This window comes from Carassius carassius, chromosome 3 (genome assembly GCF_963082965.1).
Source record: "Carassius carassius chromosome 3, fCarCar2.1, whole genome shotgun sequence".
NCBI lineage: Eukaryota > Metazoa > Chordata > Actinopteri > Cypriniformes > Cyprinidae > Carassius > Carassius carassius.
In genome coordinates, this window is record NC_081757.1 from 4,297,283 (window position 1) to 4,315,971 (window position 18,689).

General features: G+C 40.3%; 2 protein-coding genes across 6 annotated transcripts; one reads left to right on the plus strand and one right to left on the minus strand.

Annotated features, from left to right (window-relative positions):
• Positions 1–546: 546 nt before the first annotated feature.
• si:ch73-335l21.2 (RING finger domain-containing protein) lies at positions 547–18,689 on the minus strand. 5 transcript variants are annotated; one of them, XM_059525477.1, is made up of 7 exons: positions 18,430–18,689; positions 17,934–18,224; positions 5,931–6,105; positions 4,603–4,734; positions 3,342–3,444; positions 3,157–3,236; positions 547–1,506 (listed from the first exon to the last, which is right to left on the minus strand). In XM_059525477.1, the coding sequence occupies exon 7, from the start codon at positions 1,421–1,423 to the stop codon at positions 815–817; it is 609 nt and encodes a 202-aa protein (XP_059381460.1). In that variant the 5' UTR covers positions 1,424–1,506; positions 3,157–3,236; positions 3,342–3,444; positions 4,603–4,734; positions 5,931–6,105; positions 17,934–18,224; positions 18,430–18,689; the 3' UTR covers positions 547–814. The 5 variants fall into 5 exon arrangements, with proteins under 5 accessions (XP_059381460.1, XP_059381449.1, XP_059381451.1 ...); XM_059525466.1 differs by lacking the exon at positions 17,934–18,224; XM_059525468.1 differs by lacking the exon at positions 17,934–18,224 and having other exon boundaries at positions 4,603–4,737.
• LOC132116589 (E3 ubiquitin-protein ligase RNF182-like) lies at positions 7,623–8,297 on the plus strand. The gene is made up of 2 exons (XM_059525459.1): positions 7,623–8,116; positions 8,225–8,297. The coding sequence occupies exons 1-2, from the start codon at positions 7,702–7,704 to the stop codon at positions 8,281–8,283; spliced, it is 474 nt and encodes a 157-aa protein (XP_059381442.1). The 5' UTR covers positions 7,623–7,701; the 3' UTR covers positions 8,284–8,297.

Genomic DNA, 18,689 nt, shown 5'->3' on the forward strand with positions numbered 1-18,689 from the left:
GAATCAAAACTGCTTTCAGATGTATTCATGTCATCATCCACAAGAGGAACTCATACCTCATTATAATTTTTAATGAAAAAAAAAAAATATGTTGGGCAGTCTACTTGATTTTTGTTTTATTTGTTTTATTTTTTCAAATTAAACAACAATGCCTTTTTTCTAAAACACAGAAAGCTGCAGGCCTATATATTTTTTCATGTTCGCATAAAGCAACACCCTGTAAAAAAAAGTTAGAGAACAGACAATACCATCCTTTACAATATTGACATAACAGTTAAGGACAGGAATAATTGTAGGAATACAGACTACAATATGAACATGAAAAATGGGCCCATAAAGCATTTGGACACTTAAACCAAATGTAATATATTGTATATATAATGTATTGAATTCAATAAAATATTAAACCAAATATCATCTCCTTGAAACTAGTGTAGAGTTATTTTCAGAACTATACTCACCATTTTTTGAATTTGGTTTAAGCAGTAAAAAAGTTAATTTGTAAAGAATGTACAATATGAAGTCATTACATATAATTTATCACACTAACATTTGTCAACCAGGTTCCACAATACTTTTTGTCTTTACTTTTAACCATATATTATTGTATAATTTATAACCTAAACCTTGTATATGCCTACCATAAAATGTTTTGCAATGACTTTAATTCATTTTAAGTGTCCAAATTCCAGGGCAACTGTAAATTTTACATGTAATCAAAATGATCTATTTATAATGATCTAAATGATGTCATTTAAAAAATGCAGGGACAGGATAAATATATTAATGTAGATACACCCATGTCCTTAATCTCTCAATTATGAAAGAGGCTTGGCCCAAACACAACCCCAATCACACAAGTCAGCACGAACATTATCCAGAAGATGACAGCCAGAACCTGAACGCACATCAGGGTCTTCTTGTGTCTCCTCAGAACCTCAATCTCTCGATGCAGCACCCTAGGTGGGTTTACCATTTCTGTGCCTTCTCCCATCTGCTCCACCCTCAGACTAACAGTGGGCAGGATTATGAATCGGGTATCCCTCTCCCCCAGAGATAACACCAAGCGCTGGGTCACCGTGGCCAGCCGGGCAGACACAGACGCAGGCAGACGGAAGGCTACGGGAGGCAACTGGGCAAGAATCCGCGAGTTGCAGGGGAGAGAGTATGCATCGCCACCCTGTAGCGGGGTGGAGTGGCGGCACAGGGGACAGGAGATTGAGGGGGCGCTGTTGGGGTCAGGCGGGTGCATAGGAGTGAGCTGGATTTTGCGGAGACATTCCGTGCAGAAGACGTGAAGGCATTCTAGCATGCGTGGGAGTTTGGAGTCCTGGTCGTACTCCTGATAGCAAACTGGACACTCCACTTCTGGAGACTCTGAAGGCACCTCAGTTTGTGCAGGCGTTGGTCGAATCTCTGACATGATGGAGGAAACTGAGATGCCAGAGAGAATATGGCTTTTAATCTTCAGTAGGGACTTCCAGAATCGTGCTCTTCTGAAGTAACCTATAAAAAATGGTTGATCATGTTTAATCATGTCTCATCTAGGACACAGTGATGCCACAGATGGCCACAAAGATGAGATTAAGTTTGATTATGAGTTTGTTTCTTCATCGGAACAGATTTGGAGAAATATATCTTTGCTTTTACAACACTTGCTCACCAATGGATCCTCTACAGTGAATGGGTGCCATCAGAATGAGAGTTCACACAGTTCACAATAATCCACAAGTAATCCTCATAACTTTAATCCACCAGTTAAAATCTTTGTAAGTGAAAAGCTGTGTATTTGTAATAAACAAATCTATCATTAAAGGTGTTTTCACTTTAAAGCATCTTTTGGACAAAATACAGTCCATAATCGATAATAACGCTTCCTCAAGACTATATCCCCTGTTGTCCTCTCACATCAAAATCCTGTTTTACTTGTAAAAGGTGCTTGTTCTGTGCATATTTCTCTTTACAGTTTTTTCACTGGAGAAACCAATATTATGGATAAGGCACTTTAATTTAGCTGCTTAATGATAAAAATGTCTTAATGTATTTCTTAATTACAAACACAAAGCTTTTCATTTCACACGATGAAACATAACTCAAGTCATGTGTAGTACTTGTGATGTTTTTATCAGCTGTTTGGACTCTCATTCTGATGGCACCCATTAACTACAGAGGATCCATTTGTTGAGCAAGTGGCAAATAAATGTCAAAGCAAATAACTGTTCAACACATATTTCAACTTTTAAGTGCTGTATGTCCTAAACCATTTTACATATAAGTATGCATTTGATAAAGAAACTCTACTTTGTATTTGCCAGATCCTGCTTAATCAGGTCTCATCTAGTTTATAAATAAGTGGAACTGACCCAGTTTCACAAGCTACTCTCGCACTTCCTGTGTATGAAATCATTAAAATGTTGAGAAACTGAGTCTTGACACGACACCAAAATATAAACAAAAACTTCCTGAAAAGTCACATAGATCTTGTGATAATTAGTAAATGTATGTCTACACCTGCATATAAAATGAGCCACTTTTGACACAATTTTATGATGATTTCATCAGATTTGTCTTTTAGCTGCACGTTTTTAGTCTCAAAAGCTTTGTATTTACAATTTTTTATTAATTGGGCAAGAAATATGTACACATTTATGATAACTGTACATACAAAAAAGGTCCAAATACAGCAGGGTTTATTAAGACGCTTTACTCCTAATAAACCCTGCTGTCTGTTTTCTTATTAGTGTTGCAGTTTCAATCCAACTCTCGAGTGGGCATTGTCAAAGCAACCATCACTCACAGGAGGGGCTGCCTAGCAAGGCAAGTCTCTATAGAATTAGTGACAATATTTAGTGTAAGAGTGTAACTTGAACATTTATTAAAATATAAGCACTGCAGATCTTAATTAAACAATGCCATGCAAGTTACACAATGACATCAGTTTTCAGAAAGAATGCATGTAGTAACACTGTGAAAATCTTTCATATTCTACACTTTAATATTTATGTAAGAAATGGAAAAGAAATAGAAATGATGAGTAAAAATATTCATATATCTGTACGGGGAGTTTTATCATTACTCTCATTCAGAGAACCAGAGCTGGGTGTTCTATTAGCACCAGTTTATAGTGTGTGAAAGAAGGATGAAAGATTCACTCACCCACCGTTCCAGTCCAGTTTTTTTCAAGGTGAAATGCTCTGTGCCCTTACAAACATGAGTGCCAGGTCCATGCTGGGTCACTTTGTCACAGGTGAGAAGTTTGGGGAAAAAACTGTCGACTAAGCTCTGTCACTATTTAACACTGTCTGTTTATACCCTGCACGTGTTTGTTTTTGTACGTTTACTTCTGTCTCTTTCTTTTAGTCTCTTCCCTCCCGATGTCATGCTTTCTATGGCTGGGGTGGGAGCTGCTTCACTGACATTTATTGTCAAGAGATGGCTTTGTTACTAGGAGAGGGAACAGCACAAGAGCTATGGTTGCTACAGAATGCTTTCATAGAATTTGTCTTTTACACAATTTTACTATTTAATACAGTACAGTGCTATGTAAAACTTCATGTACACAAGGGTTAATATGGCTAACTAAAACTACAAATTATAAATAAAATAAACGTTAACTGAAAAAAATGAAATATGAAAACTTTCATTTCAGCTTGTTACAAAGGCAACATTTCTCAGTGTCATTTAGTTTAGCTTTAAATACCGAAAGAAATTAACAGTTTAAAAAATGTTGTATGTGCAGTTATCATAATTTTAAATGAAAGTTAAAAAATATACAACAAAATTACAATTTTAAATGAAAACAAAAATATAAAAATGTTTAATATAAGTAAAAACTATAATATTATATATCAATAATTATTAATTAACTACACTCCATAAAATTCAAGTGTCAAAAATAAAGCAATATAACTTAATTCATTATGCAAAATTGTCAAAATTCACACAAAAATTCTGTCATGCCTTTTTTATTCTAAAGAGGATATGTAAAATGTCCCAGTGGTTTTGTGTGTGTATGTTTTTGACTGTTCTTTTGAGCTTAACAATATAGGCAAGGCAAGGCATCTTTATTTATATAGCATATACACAATGCTAATTCAAAGTGCTTTACATTAAATAAAATAATCATATAAAAATCACAACAATAAAACAAGGAATTTAAAAACTCTGAAAATGATTTAAAAGGTTTTAACTGAATTTAAAACAGTTAAGAATAGAAAATTATTAAACATAAAATATAGTGCAATGAGTTCAGACATTGCACAGTGCTTATTCAATAAATTAACAACTAAACAGATGAGTTTTGAGTCTGCATTTAAAAGTGGCTAATGTTTATGCACATCTGATCTCTTCTGGAAGCTGATTCCAACTGCGGGCGGCATAAAAACTAAAAGCAGACTCCCCTTGTTTTGTGTGAACCCTTGGTATTTCTAACTGACTCGATCCTAATGATCTGAGTGGTCTGTTAGGTTTATATTCAGTGAGCATATCTGCTATGTATTTCGGTCCTAGGCCAGTAGAAGTACTTTAAAAATATAAAAAATATAAACCAGTAGAAGTACTTTAAAATCAATCCTAACTATAACTGGTAGCCAGTGTAAGGACCTGAAGACTGGTGTGATACGCTCAGATTTTCTGCTTCTAGTCAGAATCCTGGCAGCAGCGTTCTGGATGAGCTGTAGTGGTCTAATGGTCTTCTTGGGAAGGCTGGTGAGGAGACCATTACAGTAGTCCACCCTGCTGGTGATAAAGGCATGAATAAGTTTCTGGAAAAACTCTTGCAATGTTTTTTAGATTATAGTGTGCTGATTTAGACATGACTACTGAAACTCAGGTCTGTCTCCAGAATCACACCAAGATTCCTGAGTAAATTTTTAGTTGTTAGACCCCTAGAGTCAAGGTATGCATTCACTTTGAGAATTCAGCTTTGTTTCCAAATGCAATGTTTTTCCTTGTTTAACTGAAGAAAGTTCATGCACATCCAACGGTTAATTTCATCAAAGCATTGGCAGAGGGAGTCAATTGGGCTGTAGTCATTTAGCAATAAGGCAAGGTAAACTTGGGTATCATCTGCATACCTGTGATAGGTAATTTGGTTCTTTCTCATTATTTGACTAAGTGGGAGCATATACAGGCTAAACAAGAGCGGTGCAAGAATTGAGCCTTGTGGGACTCCGCATGTCATGGACGTCCACATAGACTTACGCTTGCCTATACTCAAATAATAACTTCTCCCTTGACCTGAACCATTTGATTACCATCCCAGAAAGCCTGACCCAGTTTTCCAATCTATCTAGTAGTATGTTATGACTGACAGTGTCAAGCGCAGCACTGAGATCTAGTAGGACCAGCACTGATAATTTGCCAAAATTTGCATCTAAGCGAATATCATTTATTACCTTAATGAGCGCTGTCTCTGTCCTGTGATGCGGTTGGTAAACAGATTAAAAATTGTCCAGGTATCCATTTATCTTTAAGTATTTGTTCAGCTAATTAAAGACTACCTTTAAACAATTTTGCCTATAAAAGGAAAATTATATAAAATATAAAAATATAATTTTCCCAGAAAAAAAGTCAGTCACAGTCACAAGAACATCATGAGGGTGTTCATTGGCTGAACTATTCTTTCAAGCATGAAAGAACATGGTACCATCATGCCAAAATTAAAAGTGAAATGTTTATGAGTCTGGAAATCCAGTTCTAAATACTGTTTAAATACAGTTTGGGCATTATTATGCCAGGAAACATAGGAAAACAGACAAAACATTTCATAGATTGTAAATTATTTTCCACAGACACATAATGTCTGGCACTGAAATGACAACTGTAACATAATCCATGGAAAGTCCATGGGACACGACCGACTGGCTTGCTGGTATTTTTGCATACTGTAAGTAAATGATTAAGAGCTGTTTGGTCTACTTATTACTCACAAGACTGTGGTCATGGGTCATGTTTTGTAGTGAGTGTTTTAACTGCACGTTGAACATGGCTGGCAGTGACATCCTCAGCCTTTTTTTTCCCTTTTATTGTTGGCTTTATTTCTCAACTTCCTCTTGTTTCATCTTGTTCACGTGTAAAACATCAGGACTCCTCTTTCAGAATTCACTGGGTAGAAACACAACAATTACATACTGTCAGGCATTTCTACAACATTATAATTTTAGTGATATTCATATTAGTATTATTACATACATGTATTCACACACAAACAAACATGAAAAGTGCCATTTGAAATTTTCAGGCTCCTAAATGTAGCCACAGTAATTTCACTTTAACATATGATACACTCTGCTTTGCTCTAAATGCAAAAGTATCAGATAACAGAGTAAACAAGTGTGTGTTCTTAACCAGAAAGTTCAAAAAGTTATGCGAAATACAAGAGAATACAGGAAGCACTCCAAGGAAAGGACAACCAGCTACAGCCAGTTTAGAATCAGTGTGGCACGCCCAAGACCAAGTAAGGGAATGACAGGGAGGGAGAAAGAGGGGGAGAGGGCATTCTGGGAAATCTCACACTGGGGTAGAGTGGGTTTTGTTTGGATTAGGCTAATAAGTGCAGCACAGCTCGAGTGTATTGTATTTCCCTAGCTGTAATCACTGTTTATTTTCATAAAACAGTTGTTTCCTCCAAACTTACATAGAAAACACTCAGTGTTTCAAAAAAGGCATGCATTCCGGTAAGATAGAAAAAGGGTAATTGTAAAATGTAATATTTTCACAGGCTTACTATACAAATGTCAAAAAAAAAAAAAAAAAAAGTAATTCTGAGTATGAAAAGTTTTAATGTCAACCTAAATCTTAAACCCCACAAAAAAAAAATTCCCAAAAAACATTTTTTACTTAGAATTAATTAAATATTACATTAACTACATTGTTAAAGGGGTCATGATCTGGCTTTTTCTTTTTTTGTACGGTTCTCTTATAATGTTATCAAGATTTTTACATCAAAAAACGATTTAGAATAGTTTTTTTTGTAGTTGTTTATTTACTGTTTTTACCCCTCGCCAATTTGTTTTTAGTTTTTAGACTAACAGGAAAGTTCTTTAGAGTTCTTACATGATATTTGTATAGTACAATGACCTCTTATATGTCAAAAGATCAAGGTAATTTATGTTTTCTCAGTTCACGACCCCTTTAAAAAAAGGGAATTTAAATAAACCGGGAGTCACTTGACACTGATTTACTAGATTTACCGTAATGTAATAGCCCTGCATGACAGTAATTCAATGACACCTACGCACACATGCAGGTTTCATCTTCCCCTAAATCTAACATACTTGGCAAAATCAGTGCATGGGGAATTCCTGTTTTGATTTTATAAATACAAACAATTACTATATCTATATATGGTTAAACCTTTTAAAAAAAGAAGTAGGTCTACAGTAAGACATGGAGGCCTACAGTAAGACACGTAGGCAAGTATGATTTAACTTCTGGTGATGTTTAGTCATGCATGACATCACAGTGTTTTCAAACGATGACATCACTTGTTTAAAAATCCCAATCCTGTTGCTATAGACAGTTTGGCCGAGAACGAAAGGAACCCAGACAACTCCCTACTACGTACTTTCAGATGATCCGCCTTCTCTAACTTGCCTATATAAGATTCCTCAGCATGCACCTCCAACACTTTAGGCTACTACAAACCACTTTTAAGAGTTGGCAAGAAGAGAAAAAAAAGCAAACAAACAACGGGACAACATGTTTCCAGAAACGGAGTGCGGTATCTGCTACCGAATTTACAACCTCGGTCGGCGGTGTCCTCGACAGCTGAGCTGCAAACACTCGTTTTGTGAGAGCTGCCTGGTGACACTCTGGCGGTCCGCGGAGAGCCCTGAGCCCCGGTTAATGTGTCCGCTGTGCCGTCACTCCACGTCGCTGGCGGAGGACAAAATCCAAGAGAGTCTGCCGGTAGACGAGGACATTTTTGAGCGGCTTGTAACCGCGGGCTGCGCGGAGGATTATGCGGAAGACGACGAAGACACCGAGGAGCCCAAACAGGACACTGTCATCCCACCAAAAGAAGACGTTTCACCCTCGCCAAGATCGCGTAAAAGACGCCTGATGAAATGTATAAGGCGCCTGTGCCAGAAATTCACCGGCGGTGAACGGAGAAGTGAGTATTTCACATCGTGACAACTAGCACATGCATTTGAATGGCTTTACATTACATGCATGAATTGAATCATTTCTTTAATGATTAACGTGTCACTTGTGTTTTCAGATTGTATGACTGATGAAGACCTCAAGGACCTGGCAATGATGTCCTGCTACATGATGTGAAAGACCAGTGTCACTCAGATGATCTGAACGCCAAAAGATGTACACACACATGATTTAAGGGAGCAGATGTAATCATTTAAGAATCATCTAATGAAAAACACTGGTTTGCTGCTGAACTGAACATTTGGGTGGATGTGTCCCCTCGAGTGTTTGAGGGTGTCACGGCCCTGCCTCGAGGCTCTGGATGGCAGTCTGCAGTGGAAACCTATGGATGACATGATGTGTTTATATGCTGAAGCTGTGGAATGTCAGTGCCTGGGAAGCACGAGAGGACTGTTTGCTGTTGGGCGTGACTCGTTGCCATAACAAAAATGTAGGACTGTTCCAGAGAAACCTATAAACAGCACACAAACAAAAACAAGTCTATTTTTTTTTCTTTTTTACTGAACCATGCTGCCTAATAGATTATTTGTGTTAGGCCAGTATATTTTTGGTGCCGTTTCTTTTCTGTTACAAAATCACTGAGATTATACTCAACCAGTTTCTCCTTTTTGAAATATTGTAACTTAATGATATTTAAGAATTTCTATGAAATATTACTCTTATTTATTGTCTATTAAGTTTAATTATAAGAAGTTTTTAGTGTTACGTTTGTATCAAATTAAAGAACCCTAAATGTATTTGTCTTGTCGTGATCACAAATTAATTGTATATGTATTTAAGTATATTTTCCTTTTTTTTTCAAGAAGAAAATATATAATGACTGTATACTATGTTTGTACCAAATAAAGTTTTTTATCATTTTTATGACAAGTTTAGCACACTGTCTTTTTTTTTTCTCTATAAGCAAAGGCGGAGTCACAAATTTTCATCATACTTTAAGAACTAATACGAATGTGAGATTTTGTATGTGCAAAATTTTGTATGCTTAGCGTTGAACACATTCAGGTGAACCTCATCAGTCATCACCATTATGCTGATCATCAATATTAGCATTTCAGTGAGCCCAAATTAAAAGGGTAATTTGGACCAGGTGTGACAAAAAGCTTTGTGTGGCACAGCGCAAGTGCATTACTCCTTGAAACATGTCTCTACAATACTATCTGAGGTAAGCATTCTGGCCTTCAATGTAGCAGTACCATTCAGTTTTTGTATTAATTTATTGTAAATTCAAAACTGACAAATTTACAAACTGGTTTTGGTTGGTTTTATTCTTTCTGTTGTGGGATGTTGGCCTGAAGTGTCAATAGTTAATATGCCGTTTTTGTTTATTCAGTTATATGTGACTAAAGAAGTCAAAACTGTATTCTTGTCCTTTGGGTGTTTTCCATATATATTGCATTATGTGTACAAATAAATGGGATTTAAATCTGCTGCCATATACATTTATAAAATAACTAAATATGATATTGGCTCATCACCAATGCCTTTAGGAGATGTCACGGATGATCAAAATACAAGTGCTGGAAAGTTTCAAAAGTGTGAATCCACCCATTCAAAATCCAGTAAGAGGCAGTCTTCAAAGGAACGTAGAACAATTTAACCGCAATTATCAGCTGCTGTGGATCAACCCTGCTTCATACAACCAGATAAATGATGCCATTGCAAAAAATCCAAGCTTCAGGTTCCCTGATACAACAGCTTCTGCAGACGTTATCTATTCAGACCCAAATAAAGTCCAGTCCAATATCAATATCAGAAATAATCCTGTTGAAAGTGCCAAATTTAATGATGAAAATGATGCCAAAAGAAGCTATGCTTTCCGAATGGTCCAACGGGAACAAAATCCCTTAGACGTTAAAGGGAGCCAAATTAGCTCTGGTGATTTTAATTTGGCCCCAAGGCTGGTGAGGAAAAAAGGTGGAACGCACGCAGTAAATGTGCATAGCTCTAGATCAGGCTCATTTGGATCAACATATTTTTAAATCAGAAATGCACTCAGACAGTTCACAACCATTAGGACTCAATGAACCTTATTTGAGGGAAGATATTCCAACTAATTATATGTATAGAAGATCAACTGTGAACCATAATATCAGGCACAAAAGTGATGGAAACACGCTGCTGGAACATTTTCTTCAAAACAATGGCCAGAATCAGAACGAGCTGAGGAGTCGTACCGGCAAACACATCTCCCTCAATTGTAATGGCAAATCAACAAAAGAGCCAACCATTGCCACAAGCTTTTTCTGCTGGGACTGGAATCCTTTCTCAAATTTCCCATGAGAATATGAGCTTTTACCAAGGTGTTCAAACCTCCAACAATCCCAACACCAATATCTCCTGCGTTTAAGAGATCAAATTCAAATGAAGTTCATAGCATCCTTCCATTAAAAAAAAATCTCAGATGTTTTCTTCTCGGCATGATCACGTCAAGCTATCTAATTCTGAAAGGGTTGCCAATCCAAAAGAAAATCTGGAACACAGTTTTGAATATGGAAATACAAAATCAGCTGTGAGCAGCCACACTCTCAGGAGCATTTAGTTGACACAAAATGGTTACCAAAATAGGAGACAAAGTAGTCAGAATATTGTGCCCATTCAAACCTTTCACAATCTAAAGAAGTATGATCATTTGGCTGCAGGTATATCTGCCATCAGGCCTTCAGTGACCAATAACGCCCACTCTTACTTCCTATCAGATGTCCAGATGTATGTGCTACTCAAACGGTCAAAACAACACACAGATGTGACCCCACGAATGCATTTTGCAAAAAACACCATGTTATTTTCAGGACGTGATAAAAATAATCTACCAGACCCTACAAATCATTCATTGAGGAAGCTAAGTCAGCATAATGCCAAAAAAAGGACACATCTGAATTCCTTAGGCCAATGTACTGTACAATCGTTATCCATTAAACATTATCCTGCGCTAATTCTTGTGCCGGGTAACAGAATGAAGAGTCACGTCCACAGTGTTAGCACTCTGGGTGAATCTAAAAATTCAGGTACGTCTATTAGCCGACCATATTATCTAACTTTTAAAAAGCCTTATGGTTTTAAAGGTTTCACATTTGTCCCTACATTGCAGACCAAAAGCCCCTCTTAAAGGGATAGTTCACCCAAAAATCAAAATTATGTCATTAATAACTCACCCTCATGTTGTTCCAAACCCGTGAGACCTCCGTTTATCTTCGGAACACAGTTTAAGATATTTTAGATTTAGTCCGAGAGCTCTCAGTCCCTCCATTGAAACTGTGTGTACGGTATACTGCCGTGTCCAAAAAGGTAAGAAAAACATCATCAAAGTAGTCCATGTGACATCAGAGGGTCAGTTAGAATTTTTAGAAGCATCGAAAATACATTTTGGTCCAAAAAAAAAGCAAAACTACGTCAGCATTGTCTTCTCTTCCGTGTCTGTTGTAAGAGAGTTCATAAAAAAGCAGTTTGTGATATCTGGTTCGCGAACGACTCATTCAATGTAACCGGATCTTTTTGAACCAGTTCACCAAATCGAACTGATTCGTTCGAAACGGCTCTCATCTCCAAAATGCATTAATCCACAAATGACTTAAGCTGTTAACTTTATTAATGTGGCTGACACTCCCTCTGAGTTCAAACAAACCAATATCCCGGAGTAATTCATGTACTCAAACAGTACACTGACTGAACTGCTGTGAAGAGAGAACTGAAGATGAACACCGAGCCGAGCCAGATAATGACTCGTTCTCAAGTCAAGAACCGTTTCTGTCAGACGTGTCCGATTCGAGAACTGAGGAGCTGATGATACTGCACATGTGTGATTCAGCACGAAGCAGACTGACACACAGAGCGTCTGAACCGAACTGATTCTTTTGGTGATTGATTCTGAACTGATTCTGTGCTAATGTTATGAGCCCAGGTAAACCCAAGGCTTTAATCAAGGGCAATCATCGCCAATGACGTCATCACGTCGAGCGCAAAAGAACCGGTGAACCGTTTTCTTCAACCGGTTTATTGAATCGAACTGTCCGAAAGAACTACTGGTGATCACAAAACCGATGCAACCGGTTCTTGATTAGTGAACGAGTCATTATCTGGCTCTGCTCGGTGTTCATCTTCAGTTCTCTCTTCACAGCAGTTCAGTGAGTTATTGATGACATAATTTTGATTTTTGGGTGAACTATCCCTTTAAGGTCTTCATCTAATGTGCAATATGCCCCTGCTTGTCCACATACTGCCCAAAGTGCACTCGCTCAAAAACCTTTGATGCGTGACCGCTACGAAAAAATGCTTTTCCAGTTTAAGGACATTGAATCAAGCCAAAAAAAAACAACCTTATTGGGATAAGACAGATTTTTTTTTTATAATGGACCTCAACGTGAAACCATCTCTTCTACTGAAGGTGCAAGTAACCCGATGTCTGATGCTCTAAAGCACCATGTTGTTAGAGGTCAAGCTGTAGCAATGAAAACATCTCTCAGTGGCACAAATACTACAAATAATGGAGCTGCTGATGAAGTTCAGTCAAAAACATCTCAGAGGTGGACTTTAAGTAGGCTTACTTCAGCACATCCCACTAAATCTATCCAAGATCAATTCCCAACAGTGCGATTCTCAAATGGCCTTTTTGTTGGATCCAAAGCATCCATAAAATCTAGTTGTAACAGTCCCACATCAGAGCTTATTATTCCAATTCATAAGTCGTCTTTTATGAACAAAGTGACTGGGTATCCTCAAATACACAATGCTGTTATCCAGCCCCTTCGCAGGTATAGCTTGAAGGTACATGAAGGTGTGTTAAATCCAACAAAGGAAATTAAAGACAGAAAAAAGCTCACTTTCCAGTCACCTATGCACAGATCTGCTATGAAACCTTCTGGTAAAGCTAACATCCTACAAGCTAGTGGAGCTTCAGACTGGAGGAACAATGTCTCAAATCTCAGAAGCAGATATCAACCTCAGGGCTGTCGGTGTGTTCCAGGCTTTAAGACCCACAAGCATTTTTTGTAGTCAGAAAGTACATTAATACATTTGATAAAACCCCAACCAAACCTGACCTTAACATGTCTTCAACAAAATCAGGCGTAAACGCATATAAACCAGTTCAGATATAGCAGTTAATGCCTCCTTCACCGATGTCAAACCATATTCTGCTGACACCAAGGCGAAGGAAGAAGTGGATCTCGAAAGTGTTCAGAACAGCACTTACTCAACATCAGTGATGGAGACAAGTTTTAAAGAGCTGGATTTTGTCAGTTCCACTATGATCTCAGCCTTACACAATGAAATGGATGAAAGTGTAATGGATTTACATGTCCCTTAGCTTATGCCAACAGCTGCTTATGAGTCACAGCTGGATCCTGGGAATCATACCACACCTACAGCAGAGGATACTGATCCATTTTATATGGGAACATTGATGCCCAATATGACTTTACAGGACGAAATGACTGAATTTTCCTCTTCAAATTTTCTGTTGTATGCACTCCAATGGTAGACTAACAACGACAAACTGCAATGTGAGGCATTCCCTTTCGATACTTCACTCCTACTGCATATGTGAAAAGCTCCTTTTTTCCTCGATACTGAAGCCTTTTCAATAACGCAGTGCAACTGCACTGCCATTGGTTTAATCTGTAAACATTTTTAAACCAATGACAGCGCTGCGCGAGCCTGTGGCGATGCAGCGCTCCAAAGCCCGCCAAAATGGGCGGGACGAATGGCTATATAAGCAGGCAATCGCCAGAGGAAATCAGATCTTACTCCTTCAGCGACGACTTCACTTCGCTGGATCTTTGCTGAACACCTTCGCCTGGAACAAGCTCTCGCCATCGAAGAGGCACCGCAGCGGACCAGCTGAGACCGCCGACCGCCTGCTGCGCCCGATCACAAAAGAGCTTTTTCCAGCGGTTTTCACCACTCTAAGAGAGCGTTTCTAACGCCGTTTTAACGTGGCACATGCAGAGCCCCTCTGCATGATGATGACGGCCATGGTGAGTGTGTTTTCTGCCTGGGTAAACCCCACGCTGAGGCTGCACTCACATTTCGCCAAGAGCTCACTGCTCCCCAGCCAACGTATTGCGTTCCTGGGAGCGGTTTTCGACTCAGTCAATATGAGGGCGGTCATATCACCAGAGCGCGCTCTGGTACTTCAGCAGCTCACGGCCTCCATCAGGAACAAAGCCTGTTTCCCTCTGAAGTTCTTTCAGAGGATGCTAGGGCTGATGGCTTCCGCCTCCCCAGTTTTACAGCTCGGCCTCCTACGAATGCGACCCCTGCAATACTGGCTGAAACTCCGGGTCCCACCTCATGCTTGGCAGCATGGCCGCTTTCGCATGAGGGTCAACCAGGCCTGTCCAGCAGCCCTGGAGCCTTTGATGAACCCTATTTGGTTCAGTCGTGGAGTACCCCTACAGGCGGTTTCCAGAAGGACGGTGCTCTCAACAGATGCGTCCAACCTGGGTTGGGGTGCTCTGTGCAAGGGCAGACCAGCCTTCGGCTTGTGGTCGCACGAGGAAAGCCATCTCCATATCAATTGCCTCGAGATGCTGGCAGTAGAACGAGCCCTTCAATCCTTTCAGGCAATCCTGGATCCTGGGGCGCCACATCCTAGTCCAGTCGGACAGCATGACAGTGGTGTCCTACATAAATCACCAAGGCGGCCTTACGTCCAGCCGCCTCTGCGCACTGGCAAAGCGCCTCTTGGAATTGGCATTACCCAGGTTGCGATCGCTCAAGGCGACACACATACTTGGCAAGACGAATCTGGGAGCAGACATGCTTTCGCGGAGCAATCTCCCCTTGGACGAGTGGATGCTCCATCCCCAGACGGTTCTCAAAATCTGGGAGATTTTCGGGAAGGCAGAGGTCGACCTCTTCGCCTCAGAAAGCAACTCTCATTGCCCAACTTATTTTTCAAAGGACACAGATGCGCTGGCCCACGACTGGCCCAGCCTCCTTCTTTATGCTTTTCCCCCGATCGCTCTGATCCCTCAGTTCATCAGACAAGTCAGGGAAGACAGGCACAGAGTCCTCCTGGTGGCCCCAATCTGGAGGAGCCAAGTTTGTTCCTCTGAGCTATTCAGGCTTTCCATGAAAGCCCCATGGCCGATCCCCCTGCGGCGGGACCTCCTCTCTCAGGCGAACAGGACAATCTGGCATCCATAGCCAGAACTCTGGGCTATGCATGTATGGTCCCTCGATGGGAGCCTCTGAGCCTCCCCGGGGACGTGCTACACACCATTGCTCAGGCAAGAGCCCCTCTACAAGACGCCTCTACGCCCAGAAATGGTCAGTCTTCGTTGACTGGTGCTCAGCACAAAAAGAAGACCCTGTTGAGTGTGATGTATCTACGATACTGTCATTTCTCCAAGAGCGTCTAGACAGGGGTCTCACCCCTTCCACGCTCAAGGTTTACATAGAAGCCATCGCAGCATTTCATGCACCTATTGCTGGCCAATCAGTGGGTCGAAACAGACTCATTGTGCGTTTCCTGAGAGGTTCTAGGCGGTTGAAGCCCCCACGTCCTCTCACCGTTCCCACTTGGGACCTTCACACGGTCCTTGGAGCACTCAAAGGACCTCCCTTTGAACCGCTGCGGTCAGCTGACCCTCGGCCCCTAATGCTCAAAACTGCTCTGCTACTTGCTCTATCATTGGTCAAGCGTGTTGGCGATTTGCAGGCCCTCTCGGTGAGCCCTGCATGCCTTGAGTTTGGGCCCAATGACTCGAAGGTCATTTTAAAACCCAGGCATGGCTACATCCCTAAAGTGCTCTCGATGCCATTCAGAGCACAGGTGATTTCCCTCTCAGCTCTGCCTCCGTTGTCAGGGTGGTGTCTCTATCAAGGACATCTGGTGGCCAGCTGGTCCTCGACGTCCACTTTTGTCAAATTCTCTCTCAAATTGCCCTCCCACTTATCCTCTGGACCCCAGGGTGTTCAAGATAAGTCTTGTCATTCCCTACCGTGGCACGGCGCGGTTGAATTCGTTCCCCAAGCGCAGTATGAGTGAAGTATCGAAAGGGAACGTACTCGGTTACGAACGTAACCTCGGTTCCCTGAGATACGGAACGAGTACTGCGTTATATGCCGTGCCACGAGGCTGCGGCTTCAGTGTCGTCACTTCAGTCGTATGACCTGATTTCCTCTGGCGATTGCCTGCTTATATAGCCATTCGCCCCGCCCATTTTGGCGGGCTTTGGCGCGCTGCATCGCCACAGGCTCGCGCAACTACGCAGCGCTGTCATTGGTTTCAAAAAGTTTACAGATTAAACCAATGGCAGTGCCTTTGCACTGTGTTATTGAAAAGGCTTCAGTATCGAGGAAAAAAGGAGCTTTTCCCATACCAGTACTCGTTCCGTATCTCAGGGAACCGAGGTTACGTTCGTAACCAAGTACGTTTTCTCTTCTGTAGATAGATGGCGCCAGTCCTGTTCTTGCATTAATTTGCATTAAATTTGTGAGTTCTGAGTTTCATAGTTTGTTCTTTACTTCCCCCCTGATAGTCATGATTTTGCAAGAAAAAATGTGGATGATATTAACTTTTTTCCAGCAATATATTAAGATGTCAAATTTCATTACAGTAAACCTTGCATCCAAATGTAGCTTTTTGTTAATGAACATAAATAATTAATATCACAAATATTGGGGTCTCAAACCATGCACACAGCCTTGTAAGTGAGTATCAGAATTTTAAATCAACCCTAAACCTAACAGGAAGCCAATGCAGACTCCAAGATAGGAGTGATATGATCTCTTATACTTTTAGGTCGGATTCTAGCAGCAGAATTTTGCGCGACCTGCAGTTTGGCAATTAATTTTTTTTTTTAACTAAAGTTTAATGTGTTCACCATTACAACACAAGATGATGACACGAAAATAAGATAAATAAGCACTTTAACAAAGTCAAGAAACGGTAGAGCAGATAAAATTGAAATAATTTTAAGCCTTTTAACCCGGTTATGTCTACAATATGTTAGGAAGGTCGGTCTAAAGTATTTCCACAGTGCGTTTTCTACAGATGACCACCAGATGGAGTGTGTGCTCTGTCAGAATGATCTCAGAGGGTTCTTCGAGTTCATTGTGGAGTTATTTTGTTCTTTAATTAGGACTGAACTGCCAAAAGACACTACCTGAAAAGGCATGTGTATTTGCGCGAGCTTGCAATGTCCGCACACAACTATTACTCTGAACTGTTTTGCAAATAGCCTAGTAGGACTACTTTAACAGCGTATTAAAAAATGACAAAATTCTAAAATGACTTTATTCATAAATTTGCAAGCGTATTACTCATTTACTTGATTACTTAATTTGAATGAATCTCCATGTTAAACAAATAATTAGTTTCTGATCACAAACAGCATAATCCTTAATAATAGTCTTAAAGTCTTGCAGCTACAATGACGTACTATCAAAGCAGTAACTGCCACTTTGGAAAAGAGTGACCCTTTTCCCATTAGACGGGGCTATGCAAAAAATCCCCGTCTACGCCCCATCCACACTGACCCAGCATGAGGCCAAGACACAGAAAAAAAGGTCTTTCTGTCAATCATGAGACATACATTGTACAATGCATTACCACACTTCCCCCCCAGAAATGCTTTGAAAATGGAACGTTCCACTTCCAAGAAGTTTGAAGTGGGAATCTGAAGCTCTTCTCATGTAAAAAATGTAAAAAAAAAAAAAAAATTGTTTAGTTTAGTAAGTAGCCTAGAGGTGGATCAAAAGACAAAACTGAAAAAACGCCTGTGTCTGCGTGAACATGTTGCATTCTGTCATTTTCTCACCCAAGTCTCCTTGTTTCCCCCCCTCCGTCCCTCCCTCTTTCTCTTTTGGGCTGCGGGGGAATTCTGTAGCATGTGTCTATGGGTTCTCCGGCAGCTCTTGGGGAAAATAAAATATGGAGGCCCCACAGTGATGTGACCCCTCCTCGCTCCCTCACCGCTCTGCTATTCACACTCTGTACAGCTAGTCTTTAGGGTGCTGCTAGGGTACAGGGAGCCTTTTTGTTTTCAGATGTGAAGCCAGCTTCTGATAGCTTCAGTCTCAAGCATTCAGACAGAACCTCCAAATCTCATCTGAGCTTCAAAAGAAACCTCAGTTAGACTCTCTAGGCCAGATTCACTAGCAAAAAAACGTACTAAATATGGCCCCATTTCTTGGGCGAATGGGAACTAAAGATACATGGAGTGAAAGAAACTGGCAAGAGAAAAAGGTTCGAAAGAAAGCTGTTTTTGTTTAGCGATAATGACAGGGTATTAAAATGCATTAAAACATAATTACCCTCCATGCTGTGGGCGATGAGTACACACCGCAAAACTACTGTTTCCCATCGACCTGCGTCTGCTGAACTTTGGTTGGACCTTTCACTCAAACGACTGAGCGATCAATGAGGCTTGTGGATTAAACTCATTACTGACTGCAACTGTGCCACATTTACATCTGTGAGGACAGGAGAGGACTGTAAGAAAGAACACATACAGAGCTAGCTTGTGATAACCAAGACTAGTATTGTGTCACACTCTCTCATGTGCACATACTCA